This window comes from Meles meles, chromosome 1, assembly GCF_922984935.1.
Source record: "Meles meles chromosome 1, mMelMel3.1 paternal haplotype, whole genome shotgun sequence".
In the NCBI taxonomy this organism is placed as follows: domain Eukaryota; kingdom Metazoa; phylum Chordata; class Mammalia; order Carnivora; family Mustelidae; genus Meles; species Meles meles.
This window is the reverse complement of record NC_060066.1, coordinates 812,455-829,378: the sequence shown is the minus strand read 5'-3', so window position 1 is coordinate 829,378 and position 16,924 is coordinate 812,455. Positions and strand designations below refer to the sequence as shown.

At 70.9% G+C, this 16,924-nt stretch overlaps 1 protein-coding gene across 24 annotated transcripts in view; it reads right to left on the bottom strand.

Annotated features, from left to right (window-relative positions):
- Positions 1–16,924, bottom strand: part of LOC123940631 (plectin) — a 53,889-nt gene that overhangs the window by 13,941 nt on the left and 23,024 nt on the right. For 4 of the 24 annotated variants that reach the window (XM_046003654.1, XM_046003651.1, XM_046003679.1 and 1 more), the window contains 26 exons: positions 9,097–9,158; positions 8,813–8,827; positions 8,638–8,727; positions 8,314–8,349; positions 7,713–7,790; positions 7,336–7,428; positions 6,359–6,525; positions 5,689–5,804; positions 5,503–5,609; positions 5,274–5,396; positions 5,093–5,188; positions 4,785–4,912; positions 4,446–4,539; positions 3,860–4,014; positions 3,467–3,776; positions 3,309–3,386; positions 3,058–3,219; positions 2,809–2,913; positions 2,587–2,682; positions 2,269–2,394; positions 1,275–1,427; positions 1,041–1,195; positions 832–958; positions 547–730; positions 307–464; positions 16–194 (listed from right to left, as the gene is read on the bottom strand). In XM_046003654.1, coding sequence (XP_045859610.1) covers positions 16–194; positions 307–464; positions 547–730; positions 832–958; positions 1,041–1,195; positions 1,275–1,427; positions 2,269–2,394; positions 2,587–2,682; positions 2,809–2,913; positions 3,058–3,219; positions 3,309–3,386; positions 3,467–3,776; positions 3,860–4,014; positions 4,446–4,539; positions 4,785–4,912; positions 5,093–5,188; positions 5,274–5,396; positions 5,503–5,609; positions 5,689–5,804; positions 6,359–6,525; positions 7,336–7,428; positions 7,713–7,790; positions 8,314–8,349; positions 8,638–8,727; positions 8,813–8,827; positions 9,097–9,158 — 3,193 coding nt within the window. Of the gene's footprint in view, positions 1–15; positions 195–306; positions 465–546; positions 731–831; positions 959–1,040; positions 1,196–1,274; positions 1,428–2,268; positions 2,395–2,586; positions 2,683–2,808; positions 2,914–3,057; positions 3,220–3,308; positions 3,387–3,466; positions 3,777–3,859; positions 4,015–4,445; positions 4,540–4,784; positions 4,913–5,092; positions 5,189–5,273; positions 5,397–5,502; positions 5,610–5,688; positions 5,805–6,358; positions 6,526–7,335; positions 7,429–7,712; positions 7,791–8,313; positions 8,350–8,637; positions 8,728–8,812; positions 8,828–9,096; positions 9,159–9,789; positions 10,636–12,418; positions 12,613–13,934; positions 14,292–16,924 lie in introns of those variants that run through there. The other 20 variants (XM_046003662.1, XM_046003641.1, XM_046003663.1 and 17 more) reach the window with 18 other exon arrangements.

The window sequence follows — 16,924 nt, the reverse complement described above, 5'->3', positions numbered from 1 at the left end:
CGCAGGCCCACTCACTTCTCCAGGTAGATGGCGGACAGGCTGCGGACCTGCTCCAGCTTGCCTAGGGTGAGCTCCAGCTCCGAGCGCAGAGTGGGGGCGGCGGGGGATGGCTCAGGCAGAGCCAGGACCTTCTCCGCCTCGGCGGACAGCCGGGCGACGCCCCTGCCCAGCCCCTCCACCTCCGCCTGTGCTTTCTGGGGAGAAACCGAGCAGGGCACGCGCTGACTTGGGGAGCCCCACACCCAGCTCCCGGGGAGGGCTGGGGAGGGCAGGCTGGGAAGGGCGCGGGGACGGGCAGGGGCCTGCCTGCTGCTCGGCGATGCGCTGGGCACACTCCCGCGCGGGCTCCTCATCCAGCGGCAGCCGCAAGCGGTGCACGGTGCGCGTCTCGCAGGCCTCCAGCTGCAGCCGGATATCCTTGAGCTCCGAGATGCATCGCTGGCAGCGGGACTCCTCCTGCGCGCCTGGGGACATACGCTGCTCATGGCCCGCCCCCCCCCAGCTCCTGCCACTCAGGCCCCCCAGCCCGGGTCTGCCGCCGCCTACCCTGCTCCGCGCTCTGCAGCAGCTGCTGGTAATGGCGGCTGCAGGAGCCGTAGTCGCGCTCGGCCTGGAGCCGGTCCTCGGGCCCGAAGCTGCTGGCGTCCTGGCTGTCCCGCAGGAAGGCCTGGTAGTGCATCTCCAGGCTGCGCAGGGCTTGCCGCTGCTCCTCCGGCTTCAGCGTCCGGAACTGCAGGCGGCACTGGCGGCTGAGCGTGCGCAACGGGCGCCAGGCCCGCGAGATGCCTCCCTCCCTTCCCCCGCCCCGCTCGGCCCGTGGGCGACTCCTACCGTGACCAGGGACCAGGAGCGGATGAGCTGCAGGTCGCGGCTGAGGCTCTGCCACGCCAGCAGACTCGTCATGTCCACGTGCAGCTGGTGCCACAGGGTGACCAGGGCCTGGTGCTGGGCCTCCAGCCTGCGGGTCGGCGCGCGGTCAGAGTCGTGGGGGCGCCCGCCCAGGGCCACCCGCTGCAGCTGCCGGCCCCCGGCCCACCCACCTGGTGACAGCCTCCTGGGCCTCCTGGTTGGGCGGGGGCACGAGGAAGCACACGGAAGGCACGGCGGCCTCGCTGCCGGAGCTGCTGAGCACCTTCCAGTGAGACGGCTGCGCGGGGCCCAGCAGCTGACACTCGTCGCCCTTGTGCACGGTCACCTGCGGGGGCCCGAGCTGTCACAGAGCGGCCGTGCGGCCCCCGCTGCCCCGCCCGGGGTGCCCTCTGCCTGGCCCTCACCTCCGCCTGCTTGTAGTCGCACGCGGCCAGCAGCGGCACGCGGCCCCGCACGGGCTGCGCTAGGTTTCGGGGCTTCAGCTGCACGATGGCCTTGGCCCGCTTGGCCAGGCCTGAGAGGTGTGCCCTGTACTCGCTCAGCTGGTCCTTCTCATCCTGCCAGGGAGAGAAGACTCAGAGACTACAGTCCAGGAGGAAAGACCGGGGCAGCAATCCAGGGCTCAGCCCCCAAGACATCCTGCTGACCCTCCTTTCTTCCTGGCCCAGACTCTGCATCCTCCCTCCCCTAGGGCCCCACGCTGTGCCCTCCGAGAGAGCAGCCCCAGCCACGCCTGGCCACACGACGTCCTCCCTCCGCTGAAGGTCATCCACGTCCTCCCACCGCTCTCCTCCAAGGGTCCAAAGCCCACCGAGGACTGTCAGAGGCTGCAGTCAGTCCACCCTGGAACCGCCCGGGTCTCTTGTGTCTCTGCCAGAAGACCCCCAGCCTTCGCTGCCCCCAGTGGTCCCCAGCTGGCAGGACTGTCCAGCGTCTGTCCCTCCCTCCTGCCAACACCGCCCCCGCCCCAGGGCACGTGGGCGCCACACCCAGATCTCTCTGTGAGCTGCCCATGCCGGTGGCGGGGTGGCTGACCCAGGTCTCTGCTCGCTCTGGAGGTTCAGGTGGCAGGGAGCTCACGTTGCTCTAGCTGCCACCCCGCCACCACTCCAGGACCCAGCACTAACCTCCGAGTGCCCCCACGCCCCCGTCCCGCGCTGCTGACTGACCCCCGTCTTGTCTTCCTCCCAGCACCCCGGTCCCTCCCACTGCTGCCCATCCCCGGAGGGACCCTCAGGAAGCAGCTGCAGCACAGACTCTGAGCCTCGCTGGGCTCCCGGGGGGGGGCCCCACACCCCCCCCATGGCCACAGCTGCCTCCGCCAGGATGTTCCATCCCGGAAGGGGAGGGCCACCTGCCCTCATGGCTCCGGGCTGGCCGAGGCCTGTGGTCCCTCACCTGGGCGTCCTGCAGCAGGTCCTCCAGGCGCGTGACGGTGGCGGAGCGGTCACAGGTGTACTTCCTGCGCAGCGTCTCCTGCAGCTTCCGCAGCTGCTCCTCCGTCTCCCGCACGTCCGAGAAGAACTGGGAAGAAAGGAGGGTCACACGGGGCCCAGGGGCCTCCGGCTGCAGAGGATTCTGACGCGAGCCCCGCAGGACGGTGCCGACCCTGCTTCGCCCCTGCAAACGGACACGGGAAGGGGCCCTGCACCCCCGCCGCGGTCTGGGGGCCCCTCGGGGATGCTGCGGCTGACCCGGGAGGAGCCCTGTTCTCACCTGGAAGTAGGCCGTGTTCTCCTTCAGGTGCGCCTCGATGCAGCAACACAGCTGAAGCATCCAGCTCCACTGGGTTTGCAGGGCCGCCTGGAAGGACTGCAGCCCGGGCCCTCAGGCTCCGGCCGCCCCACCCCTGCCCGCCCCCACCCCCGGCCCTCAGGCTCCGGCCGCCCCGCGCCTGCCCGCCCCCCCCATTCCCAAAGGGTCCCCGGCCCACCCCACCTCCACTGTGGGCCGAGCAGGGTGCCCCTCCCGCAGCAGCCGGTCCCCGGTGCTCTGAATCTCCTTGATCTTCTTCTCCCGCAGCTCCAGCTCACGCATCAGGGCCTGACGTGGAGGCAGAGGGCTCAGGAATGGTGTGGGGCCTGCGCCAGGGTCCACCCATCTCCCATACGCGTCCCCCCACCCGCCGGCACCCGGGGACCCCACAGGGGCAGGACGGTCCTAGAAGATTCCAGAAGGCGGCCTCACCGAGTAGTTCTCCTTCTTGGCGGCCATGTTGGTGTTGCGCTCCCCCCAGTCGAAGCCCACCTCCTCCTCCTCCTTCTCACTGAGCCACATCAGCTCCTTGGTGGCCGCCGCCACAAAGCCATGCAGGCTCTCCAGCCAGCGGAGACGGGCCTTGGAGGAGTTCTGCAGGGTGGCGGGAGCTCGTCAGCCGGTCCCACCAGCCGGTCCCCGCCGCCCCCGCCGTCCCCGCCGCCCCCGCCGCCGGCACTCACCAGCAGCTTGGCGTACTGCAGGTCCAGCCGGCCCAGGCAGTCTCTGTAGGCGCCGCGGGGGGCGGGGGCGAGCTGGCCCTGCAGGAGACGACGCGGTGTCACCGCGGCCAGGGTCTGCACTCCCCACCCCGCCTCCCCGCCTCCGGGCGCCCGCGCACCTCGTCCGCTCGCGCCCGCTCGATCTTGGTGCGGAACTCCTCCACGGACTGGTGCAGGCCACGGTGGCTGCCCAGCTGGGCCTCCACACTGGGCAGGTCCCCGCCCCACTCCGCACTGTCCACCCGCCGCTGGTTCTCCTCCACCCAGGCCAGCAGGTCCTGCAAGTAGCGCAGCGTGACGTCCTCCAGCTCGGGGCGCCTCTGCGTGGTCTGCACCACCACCGGGGTCACAGGTGCCGCGACACCCGCCTTCAGCCGGAGGTTGTACTCAGTCCGGATGGCCACCAGGCGCTCGTGCAGGCGGTACACCCTGGCGGCGGGGAGGGGCGTGGAGAGATGAGCCGGTCGCCAGAGCGCCGGGGACGCCCCCACCCGGCGCGGGGCACGGCCCACCTGCGGTACATCTGCTCCCCCTGCGGGTGCCGCCCATCCTTGAGCGTCTGCACGTCGTTGAACAGCAGGCGGATCATGCCGTCGGCCTTGTCCAGGTCGCGCTCCACCTCGGCCGCCCGCTGGGGCGCCTTGCCTGCAGCCAGCAGCCGGACGTCCTGCAGGGCGTCCCCAGTGCTTAGGGCCCGGCAGGCGGCCTCCTGACCGCCCAGGGTCCCGACACACCCTCCCGGCCAGGCTGCCAGCCCCCGGCTCTCTGCGGGAACGGTGCCGACCCCCAGGGCTCCCTCCACACGGTCCCGGGCCCCATCCCCCTCCACAAGCTCCGGCCCAGGCTCACAGCCCCAGCGGGTGTGGGGCCCTCCCTGCCAGCTGCTCTGGGCAGCAAGCCTCCCAGGCCTGGCACCGGGTTCAGCGGCCTCTCGTATGTCCTGCCCGGCGCCTGGAAACCGGCTCTGCCCGAAGCTAGCGATCAGAGTTGGCAGCACCCCAGGGGAGGAGCCGGGGCTGCTCTCCACCCACAGGCCACAGGGCGTGGCAGGCTCCCGGCTCTTCCTGCCTCCCCCCATCTCCCCTCCCCGGCCCTCACCGACTGCAGCAGGGCGTCGGCGTGGTTCAGCTGCTCCTCGCACAGCCCGGCCTCCATCTGCAGTTTGCTCACGACCCGCTGAAGACACTCCAGCCTGTGGGGCGCCCCGCCCACAGGAGCCGCCGTGAGTGGGGTCCGCCCGCCGGGTCCAGGACGCACACCCCTCCTGCTCCGGGCCTCGCTGCCTGCCCGCGGCCCACGGCAGAGCTGGCCCCAGTGTGGGATTCCCAGCCCGGGGGTGGTTTCCTCCCCAGGCGGTGACTCACCCTCGGGTGGCTCCCCGCCGCCACGGCCCCACCCCCACCCCCCAGCTGCCCCCCCAGCCCTGCCCCCACCCACCTCTCAAACTCGCCACGGAGCTGCTTCTCCCGCTCCAGGATGGCCACGTGCAGCTTGCCCCACTCCTTCTCCACGTCCAGCGGGTGGTAGCCGGGGGGCACCTTGAGCTGGCCCGCTTGTACCGCAGCCTGTGGGCAGGGCCCAAGCTCAGGGGGGGAGGGGCCGAGCCTCCCAGGGCCCCCCAGCCTGCCCACCCTGGAGCAGCTCCAGTCCCGACAGCTCAGCCACGAGGCCCGGGCCTCCCCGCCGAAGAGCACCTCGCTCCCCCGGCACCGCCCCTGCTCCCTCCGTCCGGGACACCCCCTCACCTCCAGGGACTGGAAGATGCCCTTGGAGCGGTTCTTATCCGCCTCCTTGGCCGGAAGCTCCGTCTCCTTAAACTTCAGGAACTGGCACCACAAAATCTGCGGAGAAGCGCGTGTTGAGCTGCCTGCCTGGGCCGCGCGGGGCCGCGCGGGGCCGGGGCGGGGGGCGGGAGGCCAGGCCCACCTCGATCTCCTCGAAGCTGGCGGGGAAGCGGCGCTCCTCGAAGGCGGCGGTGTGGTGGCGGACCCACTGCAGCAGCAGCAGCACGAGCTCGCGGTACTCCAGCCAGCGCAGCTGCAGCTCCTGCTGCGGGGCCGGGCGTGAGATGCAGCCGGCCCCCGCCCGGGACCACCCCCCCAGCTCCCCCCAGCAGCCCCCACCGGCCCGGCCCCGCCCGCCGGCCACCACTCACATTGGCCTTCACGCCGTCCTGCACGTCAGGCACCCGCGGCATGGCGTCGTACAGGGACGAGACGTACGTGATGATGGACTTCTCGTCGGGCTGTGGGACGTCCACGTCTGCGGGGAAGGGACCGGCATCAGAGGGGGCCCAGCAAGGGGCGGCGGAGGGGCAGGGGGCGGGGGACAGGGCACGCACCCTCAGGGTCCAGGAGCCGCGTCACCCCCAGGTCCCGCTCCGCCACGGAGAAGGCCTGGTCCAGGTTCTCCAGGTTGGTCTGACGGAACACCTTGTTCATGTCGATGAGTGTGGGCCTGTGGGCGGCGGGGGGAGCTGTGAGGCCCACGGGGCAGGTCGCTCAGCCTGGAAACGACCCCCCCCACCTCTCTAGTGCCCAGTACTGCCTGCCTACGTGGCCTCGCCCCTGGAGCTCAAGCAGCCTGCACGGGGCACAGGCTGGGACACACCGAGCAGAGGCTCCCGCCTGCGGACGGTTCCTGCGGCTGCCCTGCCCCCCAGGCCTCAGGTTCTGGGCTGGGGCAAAGGTCCACTGAGAGCCATTCCCACCGTGGCCTGGCCATCCCGGCCCCTTCTGGGGCGTGCACGTGGGGCTGAGGCCCCCGGCCCCGAGAGCCAGCAGCTCACTAGCCACGCGGCTCAAGGAAGCCAGCGAAGCTTCAGAAAGGCTCCGGCAGAGGAGGGCAGGCCGCGGGTGGGGCTGGGCCTGCCTGCTCCCTCCCAGGGGGGCGGCTGGCACGGCACACGGCGCCCCGGGCGGCGGGCTCCTGTCGCAGCACGTGCCCCTCCCGCCACGGCCCCTGCCCCAACTTGCTCGCAGTCGCCCAGCGGAGGCGCCCAGGCCACGTACTTGTGCCGGTGAATGATGGCGTTGAAGAGGCGGCCGTCCCGCCAGCTGGAGGTGAAGTTGTCGCAGCGCAGGCCTTGGTAGCCCTCCACCATGCGCTGGGACCACAGCAGCAGCTTCTCCTTGGCCGTCATGTCCTCAGACTGTCCGCTCACCTGGATGTCGGAGATCTGCCCCGCGCGGCGGGCCGGCAGCAGTCAGCCACAGCCACGCGCCCCGCCGGGCACCCACAGGCGCTTATCTGAGCCCGCGCGAGCACGCGTGCCCCGCGGGAGCCCCCAGGCCAGTGGAGGGAGGGAGAGGCCTCCAGGTTCCCTCCCCCATCAGCACCACAGCCCAGGCTGCTCTCGCCGGGCTGCCCGGAGTAAGTCAGAGCCCCCAGGCCCTGCCACCGTCACAGGGTGGGCACTACGGATGCCTTCCTGAGCTGCTGGAGGCTGGGCCCTAGGAGGGCAGCTGTAGGCACCAGGGCCGGCCCGAAAGGCGCAGGCCCAGGAAAGGTGGTCCCAGTGGGGGTGGGGGCCGGGTCAGCCCCCCAGAATGGGGGTGGGGTCTCTGGGGGATGGGCACGGTCCGGGGGGCGGCCTGTCTGTCAGCCTGTGTGACTCAACTGCCGTGCCACCAGGCTCTGCCTGCTCAGCTCTTAGATTTGTGGCTTCCTGTGCGGCTGGGGCGGGCAGCGGGTGAGTCAGCCAGTGCGGCGGGTGCTTCTCCAAAACCCTCCCGGGGAAGGAGGCTGCACGTTGCACAGAGAACACATTCCTCTGCAGGGAGGCTCTTCGGCCCTGCCCAGCCCGGGCCAGAGGGCACAGCACAGGCAGGCCCCAGAGAGAGCCCGGAGCCCTCGGGCCACGGGGCAAGCTCAGGGCGCGGGCGCTGTCTGGGGCTGGGCTTGGGGCTGTCAGGAAGGTGCCAGGATGCCAAGGGCCCTGGCTCCTGGGCCACACCCCTCTTGGCCGCCCGGCCGGCCCCCAGACTACCTGGAAGTGCAGGATGATGGTCCAGATGAGGCCTAGGGTCAGCTTGGGGTTGCCGTCGGCGATATCATCGTTCCTGATGTTGACCAGCTTCACCTGCGCAACACCCGCAGCCACGCTGTCGGCCAGCCGGGGAAGGGGCTCATGGCCGGGGAGGTCTCCATGGCCAGGGAAGGGGCCCATGGCCGGGGAAGCGGCCCGCGGCCGGGGAAGGGGCCCGCGGCCGGGGAAGGAGCCTGTGGCCGGGGAAGGGGCTCGCGGCCGGGGAAGGGGCCCGTGGCCGGGGAAGGAGCCCGCGGCCAGGGAAGGGTCTCCATGGCCAGGGAAGGGGCCCGCAGCCAGGGAAGGGGCTCGTGGCCCGGCCGGCTGGGTGGCCTCACCTGCCGGTGTCGCAGGTAGTCCAAGGCAATCTGGACGTTCTGCAGCTTGTGGAAACGCATCCTCCCCTTCTCCCGGGGCTGTGGGAAGAGGCCCAGCCGGTCAGAACCCCGGGGTAGGGGCACGGTCCCACCTCCAGCCGCAGCCCCCTGCCTGCCCTCAGGACCGCCAGGGCAACTGTGGGAACGGAACCGACCGAGGGTCTTCCCCCGTGGGCAGAGCCCTTCCCATGTCCCTGTGTCCCCCTCCCCAGCTGGGAAAAGGGGGGCCGGTGGCCCAGAGGCCAGAGCCGGCAGGGGCTTTGGAAGTCCAGGAGCCAGGCCCAGGCTGTGGGAAGGAAGGGAGGGGTGGGAGGAGACAATAGCCAGGAAGCCGCGGGCGGAGGGCCGTGGTACTGGGACAGGGTCCTCCCGGAAGGCGGCAGCAGCCCCGGTGGGTCCCCGCCACAGGCAGGACAGTGGGCAGCTGGATACAGAGCCATCTGCCTGCCCAAGCGCCAGGCACAGGTGGGTCCAGACAGGCCACCAGCCCCAGGTGAGCCGGGCTCCCGGTCTTGGGGAGCCCACGCGCTGCCTCAGCCGGCACGCACAAGCACTCACTCACCAGGCGCGAGCTCCTGATTACGTCCCGCTCTCTTGGCTGCCCGGCCAGAGCAGGGCATAGGGTAAAGGGCAGAGGCCAAGGTTCACAGTCCAAGCAGCAGAGGAGCCAGAGCAGAGCGGAGCGTGAGGTTAGAGAGCGGCGGGACCGCGAGCCCCCGGCGCGGGGTAAGGGCCGCACTCCCAGGCCGGGAGACCCAGGAGGGGCCGAGGCGGCTAGATGTGCAGTGGGCGTGTGGGAAAGGCCCCAGGAGAGGAGGGCAGGCAGGGGTGTCCGGGTGAGAGGCAGGCGGGGCCCCGGAGGGGGCAGGCGGGCGGGTACACGCACCAGGCTGTCCCCGGAGAGCACCTCCAGCAGGGAGATGAGGTTGCGGCCATCACGGAGGTCTTCGTACAGGTCGCTGATGTGTCTCTGGGCCTGTGGGGGCGAGGGACTGGGCTGCTACACGGCCGCCACCAGGCCCTGACCCCAGAATGTGCCCCGCCCCCACCGAGGCACCTACCTCTGCCCTCCAGTGCTACGAGGAGAGCAGGAGAGGCCGGAGGAGGAGGAGGAGGAGGAGGAGGAGGAGGAGGAGGAGGAGGAGGAGGAGAGGGGAGACAGGAGGCAGGAGCAGGAGCGGCGTGGGGGAGGCACAGAGAAGAGAGAATAACAGGTTTCAGAGATGAAAGGTGAGCCCCAGCCAACAGCGAGAGCAGCCCTTGTTCCGGCCAGAGGACCGGGGGCGCCCTCCTCCACCCCATGACCCCGCACACACATGCACACGCGTGTCCGCACACCACCAACCTTGATGAGGTGTTTGTTGACCCACTTGGTGAAGGTTTTCTTCTGCACACGATCCCGTTCATCTGGGAGACACAAAGCCAGGGGACCTAAGGCCTGGGAGCAGCCCCAGGGGCCCCGGAGGCGACCACCAGGCAGACGCAGTGGGCGCTACCTGAAGAGGGTCGCAGAACCCCCGAGACCCGGCACCCTCCCTCACGCGGGGCGCGGGTGCTGGGCAGGCAGGGGCCTCCGCTCAATCCCCCTATTGTCTCTCTCTGGAGACAGGAGGGTCCAGAGCCGGCAGCCACTCTCTAGGCCGCAGAGTCCAAGTCCTGCTGCCCCACCCCACTCGCGCTGCCTCAGAGACCCGGGCAGAGAAGTTCCCCGTCAGGACCCAGGGCAAGGGCGGGATGAGCGGAACGCTGTACCCTCCCAACGGGGCAGCCGGCTTCCCCAGGGCCCAGGGAGCCCCCACCCACTACGGCCCCATAACCGAGATCCAGAGCCAGCCCTCTCCCCGTCCTGCACCAGTGGCTGCCCCCGCCCCGCCCCCACCCCAGCTCTGCACTGGGGCCGGGGTGTGTCACACAGGCCCGGGGCCCTAGCTGGTCTCAGACTCTGTCCCTGCATTCAGGGTCCCCACCCCCGCAGGGTGCCAGGCTTCCTGTGGCAGGAGTGGCAGGAAGTGGACCTGCCCATTGGGTTGCCCACTACCTTTCTTGCCCTCCGAGGCCCTGAGCACAGCCAGGTAGAGGTTGTCCTCCGAGCTGGTTCTCTTGCCGCCCAGCCCCTCGTGCTCCGGCACCCGCAGCCGGTGCTGAGACATGGTGCCGCCCCGCCCCTCTGGCGCTTGCTCCCGAGGCCCCCCGCGCTGAGCTCCGGCCCTCGTGGCACACAGGCGGCTGGAGGCTGGCGCTGCACGGGACCCGCGGGCTCACTCGGCTCCAGGCAGAGCTGGTGTGGCCACTCCCTGCCCGCCGGACTCCTTCGAGCCGCTGTCCCCGCCCCGAGCCCCACCCCGCCCTGCCCACGCCCCTCCCCCACAGCGGGAAGGAGGAAGGTGGCCCCTCCCCCGCCACACCCAGGGCCCCACAGAAACAGGAAACCCAGGGGTTTCCTCACCCACCGGCTGCCACAGTCCCAGAGGGACACCCAGGGATTTGAGGGGGCCTGGCACGCCACTGCACACGTCCTGCTGCCAGGACCACACTCCAGCCCCCCACCGGCCACCCCACGGGACGCTCTGCCCCAGGGAGGGGTGCCTGAGTGTGGCTGGGCCCAGGGTGCCCCCCGAGGCCACACCTCCCTTCAGCGCTTCAGCCCAGGTCCACCCCTCAGCCTGCCCACCCTGTCAGCTGGGACCCCAAGCTGAGTGACCCCGAGCTGAGGGGATGGGCTGACCACCTCTTTCTAGCAGCCCTGTAGATCACACCCTGGGGCCCCATTTCTGTGACCTCCGCCCCCTGCTAGGCCCCAAGATGCCCGAGCTCCAGAGCCACTGTGGTCCTGTGCGGGCGGGGCCCCTCTGAGCTGCCCAGCAGGCACATCCTGGAGCAGTGCCCCCCGTCCAGAGGCACAGCACACGGCAGGGCAGGAGCGGGCACATGGCTGAGCGGTGAGTCATCAGGCAGGACCGCCCAGCCCCAATCTGCAGGAACTCAGCCTGAGCTGGGGGAGGAGGGGTGCAGGGGGCACTGGGGGGCGGGGGGCAGAGGGCGCCCGTGAGTCAGGGTCCGGGAGGGGACCCGAGTGACGCACAGGAGAGGAAACCACACCTGGGGGCCGTTTGCCTTCGGGCGGGGCTCACAGAGAGCAGCTGTTCAGGGCTGTAAAGGGAGGCGGAGCGAACGGTGCCCGGGTGCAGCCCGGCTTCCTCAGGTCTGGGCAGACCCGCCTATGGCCGGCCCTCCTGCCCCCGCAGCCCAAACAGCCACAAGAATTTTCCAGTCAGAGCATCTGGCTTGATGCGACCCAGCTGCGAGCTGAGGCCCCCCAACCCCGTCCGTGCCGCCCCTCTGTGGCCACGGGAGGGCGCCCACACACCATGGGGTAAAGGGGGTGCCTGCCAGGAGCCGCTGGTAACACCCCACCGCCCCCCACCTCTAAGTGACACGGCCAGACCCTCAGGCTTGGAGCCCCGGCTCTGCACCTGGCTCCAGACGCAGGGTGGAGGTCCAGCTCCACACGCCCCACCCCCCACGCAGAGCCCGGGGCAGCGCGATGGCCTGGGGAGGCCATCTCCACATGCCCACCAGACATCAGCCCTCCACGCTCCCGAAGGCCTCCCAAATCTGGCCCCCAATACACCCACCTGCCCCCTCCCCAGGTCTGGAGCTGGCAGAATTGCCCCTTCAGAGGACCCCTTGCCCTAGCAGCCGCCCAGAGTTCCAGAAGCCTAGACTGAGCACCTGCAACGGGCAGCCACTGGGCAGGTCCAGCACGAGCAGGGAGGTGGGGTCCCTGCCGGCAAGGGTGTGGGTGTCATTCTGGGGAAGGTCCCTGGGAACGGGCCAGGAGGCGCCAGCAGGGAATTCTAGGACAAACAGGACCCAGCAGCCGGCGGGAAGCCTGACCCTGGTGCCCCCCCCCCCCCGCCCCCGCCCACGCTCCTTCTCCAGCTTTCTGCCCCTCGGGGTCTTCAAGGATGCTGGGGTGGGTGGGCAGCCCCAGCACCTGCCCCCCCAGGGAAGCTCTCCTGCCTCTGAGCTCCCTCCTTCCCTCCACCTCCAAAGCCCTTTCCCCGCAGCCCTGCCTGCCCCTGGCTACCCTCCCCCATCAGATTCAGACTCAAACCCGGAGACAAGCCCTCCCAGGCTGGCTCAGGCTGCGCCCCTCAGCCAGGCACACCGGCCTCCAACACTGGCGGCCGCAGCTGCCCCCTCCCCAGCAGGGGCGCTCCCGCCTCGTACTGTCCAGAACAGCAGATTTTCTGCCGCCAGAGGGGTCCCGCCGAGCCCCTTTGTACAGATGTGGAAACTCGGGCTGGAGACCCCACCGCTGATGAAGACGCTCCTGGGACGGGAAACCTCCGCACGGAGGGTAGCCCGCGCGCCAAGGAGAGCCCCAGGGCCGCAGAGGGCCTGGAGCGCCGCCGCCGCGCCTCCCGCCCGCCCTCCCCCGGCGTCCCGGCTGCCCACGGCCTGGTGCCCAACGCAGAAGGAAACCGCGGCCCGAGCCCAGGCCGGCCCCGCCCACCTTCCCAACCCCGGCCTCCGGGTGAGGAACCGACGGGCCCGAGCGCACCGAGCTCGCCGCCGTCCTTCCCAGGTGTTTCCGCAGCGGGGGGCGGGGCTGCACCTGGGGCGCGCGCGGCTCCCGGAGACCGCCCCGCGGCCGCACGCACCTACGCAGCACAGCTGCCCGTAGAGGTAGCCCCTGCGGGCCCGCTCGCAGCCCCCGTCCAGCCAGCGCGGCCGCTCCAGCACGACCTCCCGCTCGGCGAAGGCGCCGCCCGCCCGCCCTGTGCCCGCCGCAGCCATGAGCCCGGGCGCCCTGGGGTCCGCGAGCGAGGACCGCGCGCAGCCTCTGCTCCCCAGCCCGCACCGCGAGGCCGCCGGCAGCGGGCGCCCGGCCCAGACCCGAGGAACCTGCCCCCCGCGGGGCGCCCCGCCCAGCACGCGCCGGAAAGCCGCGCCCCTGCTAGGAAGGAGAGGACCCCGCGGGGCCCGGGGCGCTGGCGGCGGAGGGAGGCTGCCCGACAGAACAAAGGGGCCTGGGAACCCGCGGGATGCCCAGGTTCCCGCGGAGGGGAGCCTCGGGGGACGCCGAGGCGCCGGGAAACTCCCCCAGACTGACGCCCACGGACTGACGCTCCCAGAGGCTGGCGCTTGGGGACGGCGCCGGGAGCAGAGGGCTGAGAACTGCCAAGAACAGAACCGAGGGGCACTGCAGGGCAGCCCACGACAGCAACGGAACAGGAGCCCCTCCCCCCGTGGGACGGGGGACACAGTGGGCGGAGGAAAGATCAAATCTGCGGGGAGAAGCGCCGGCCGCATGCATTGTATTAAACGCCCCGCAGCTGAGTCACTCGCGGCTCCCCAGTCCCCAAAGCCACGCCTAGAAGCCCCATCCTGACTCAGACCTCAGGTCCCGGGCCTGGCACCCAAACTGGGAGCCCCTGCCTCCGGTGCACCCAGGCACAGACCAGACACAGCTCGAAATCCCTGCGGGCAGCCCCTCGGGCCCCAAGCCCAATCCCCGCCCCCGCCCCATTCACAGGAGGAGGCAGGCCCCACCCCATCCTTGCTGGGCGGTCCCTGGCTGCCGCCGGCGGGTGCCCAGAGCCGGTGACTTTGAGCAGGCGGTCGGGCAGAGCTGCAGCCTGGCTGCCTGCCCCTTGGCAGTCCTGGGTCCAGCGGAGGGCGCTCAGGCCAGCCCCACCTCAGTCCTGGGCAGAAGCCTCTCCCAAGACCTGCCCCAGGCCGGCAGCCCTGCACCTCCCTACACCTGCCAGCCGACGTTCCGTGCCCTTGGCAGCAGGGCAGAGGCCTTCCTGGCAAAGGAGTGCAGGATCGGAGATGGGGGAAGGGAGCTCCGTGCTCAACTGTGTGCGGGCCCTGCACCGAAGACTCGGCCGTCTTCCCGGCGTGGGGCTGGGGTTCAGTGGCTCCCGCACCCTAGAGCCCCAGCCTGGGCCGGTGGGTGCAGAGGAGTTTGGGGGCGGGGGCTCTCCGGCAGGGCCAGGAGCGGTACAGGGGCGCCTCCTTCGCGGTCAGCAGCCACCGCCCCTGCCGGGCTGGAGGCGGGGTTGGGGTGAGAGCCTCCTCCCTCCCTCGGCTAAATTTCCCTGTTCCCTCCCCTTCCTGTCCCTGACCCGCAGCCCCAGCTCGGCCCAGGCGGTGGCTGCCGGAGGCGCTTACCTTGCACGGCCTGCGCCCGCCAGCGCCCCCCACGCCAGCGCCACACGGCGGCCAGGGTGACGACGTGGCCCACGACCACCAGAGAGGGAAACAGGCTGCCCGAGGGCTCCATGGCTCTGGGGCCGCACCACTGTGGGCACCGCAGGCGGAGCTGCCCTTGGGGGCCGGCTGCCAGAGACCCGGAGACCCCTCCCTTCCCTGCCTGGAAGACGGGTGTGGGGGGGGGGTGCCCCGGGACCTGGGACCGCCCAGCCTGCGGGACCGCCCTACCGCACCGTCTGCCTGGCGCCCCGGCGCCCCGGGGACTGGTCTGGTCCACGGCCCCAACTGGGCTCCCGCCCGCCTCCTCCCCTCCTCCCTCCCCGCCACTCGGAGCTCCCCACCCACCTCCCGCTGCGCCCAGCTCCGCGGTCCCTGCGCAGAGCTCGCACGCTCAAGGTTAGCTGGAACCTTAACCCCTGCTTACCCGCAGCCACACCCGCCGGGAGGAGGGACCTGTAGTGACGCACAGCCCGCCCCCCCAGCACAGCCCAGCCTCAGCGTGGCCCCCCCATGCCTCCCCAGGAGGATGACTGCAGCGTCCCAGCACCCCATCTGCCTCCAAGAAGCCCTCTTGGGGACAGCTGCCAGGAGCCCAGCAGAGGTGGGGGCGCAGCGCCCCGGCCCCTTCTGGCCCCGCAGGCTTGCGGCCGACCCAAGCACCCCCCGCCAGAGCCCCAACACCCCCATGTGGGACGGCGAACACGGGCCAGGGGAGGGCTGGGGCGATGGCCCGGGAGGGCAGGGTATGTGGGGGGAAGTGAGGACAGACAGAGCCTCCGGCCCACCTACCCGGCACGATCTTCATTAGGGACAGCGGCGGGAGCCCACGGGGCAGACAGGGCGTGGGAGCAGGCTGTGCAGAGGGTCACAAGCCCTCGGAGGCGGCCGCGAGCCCCACAGCAGCACTGCCTGTGTCCATGGGGGGTGGGCAGGGGGGGCTATAAATATCTCAGGAGGGCAGGCAGGGCCCGTCACTCGTCCAGACTTAGAACATGACGTGCAAAGCACACAGGGGCCCTCACCAGAGTCCGGTCTTGCTGGGGGCAGCCCGGGCTCCTGCCTGCGATTCTAATAATACGAGGCCACCTGGCGTCGGAATCCCCCTCAGAATGCGGCCCAGCACTGACACGGAGGCTTGGGGGGGCTCCCGCCCATGGGAGGAGACGCAGCCCTGCCCGGCCCCGCCCCGCCACTCAGGGCGCAGGACGCGGTGGGGTTACGCCCGGGAAGGCCACAGGCGCAGGGGGCTTGGCTCCCTTTCTCCCAGCGGGCCCCACGCACGTCAGTCCACACGACACCTGGCCCAGGACAGACAGAGCAGCCTCTCCAAGGTCACAGCACCAGCCAGACACCCGGGACACCCCAAATCGGGCTGAGCCGCGGGAAGGTTTGCCCGCCCTGCAGCCCGGGCCCCGGGCCCCTGCCCTGGGCTGCCCCGATGCCCGCCCTGGCCCCACCCCAGAGCCCCCGCAGCCTCTGGTCTGCAGGAGGCCTGACGCCAGAGGTCACTGTCAGCAGGCATGCCCAAGCCACATCCTGGAGGCCCGGAGCTCAGCCTGGCCAGCAAACAGGACACGGGGCAGTCACCGTGCCACGCTCGCCTCCCTGGGGCCTTCAGTCCGCCGGCCCACGAAGAGTTAAAAAGGATTTATATCCCATTTTGTAGCATTTCCTGTGTGTGAAGCACCATATTCTATTTCAGCGACAGAGAACCCCTGAAGGAAGTCAAATGGCTCAGCCGTGGGCATGGGGAGCCTGTGGAGAGCCAGGAGCCGGCCCCTGGGGGCCCGGGCAGCGGCCGGCACCTGTGGTCACCCCACAGCAGGCCACGCTCAGCCTCTGACCACTGGGCTACAGGCACCACGGTCCATGTGGGGGAGACCAGCCGCTATGAGGAGAGGGCCGGGGCCAGCCCCCAAACCTCCCACTGGCCAATTCCCCATTTCAGAAACTCATTTCTGAAGGAGCAGGGCCTGCAGCCCGTGGCTCTGGCGGGAGCCTCACGGCAGCCCCAGGACTCCACAGCCAGCGAGAAGACCCCTCCGGGGCAGTGGGTGGTCCAGCCCCCCCCCCCACCTCGGACAGGGCCTCTCCCCTCCAGCTGCCTCCAGCCACGCCCACAGGCAGGTCTGAGAGGGGACGGCTAGTCCTGCACCTCTGCGTCCTGGTGTCCCAGGCAAGGCAGGCGGTCCCAGTGCCCGCAGGGCCCGGGCCCCAGCCCCAGCCCAGCCGGAGCCCCCGGGCCCGCAGCCCCCAGGGGGGCTCTGCCCTACCTTGGCCCAGCTGGATCAGCTCCTCCATGCTGTACCTGTCCATGGCGGTGGAGCACGCACCAGGCCACGGAGCCAGCGGGGAGGAAAGGCAGGGACGACAGGAAGGAGGGAAGGGTGGGAGGCAGAGGGAGGGCTCGCTCGGCCCTGGGCTCCCCACCCAGCTCTGGGAGCCGTGACTCCTCCTCATGGCCACCCCTGAGTCAGTGAGCCAGCAGAGCGGAAGCCCGCTGGGGCAACGGGTCCGACCAGCCCCGGTGGTCCTGTGGACGGGCCTGCCCGACATCCCCGAGCCTCAGTGGAGCCCCACAGGGCCCGCGGGTCTTTGAGGCCTGCCCCGACTGGCCACCGGCAGCAGCGTGTCCCCGCCTCCCGGCCAGTGCCCCTCCCGCCCCACGGGTCTCCAGCCCCCGCAAATGCCACACCTGCGTCCCTCTCCGTGCTCCCCCAGGCCTCTTCCAGGCCGGCCGAGCAGGGCCCGGAAAGGCAGATCTGGTTCTGCTCCGGAACCACACCCGAGTTCCACAGAGAGCCCCCCCGCGCACCAGCCCCAACACAGACACGGAGCTGGTGACTGTTGCCAAAACCTGTCCCCTCACGCGGCACTCCATGGCCACGGGAAGAGCACGGCCGTGGCGTGTGCTGACCCCGGGTTCCCTCCGGGACACAAGTGCCACA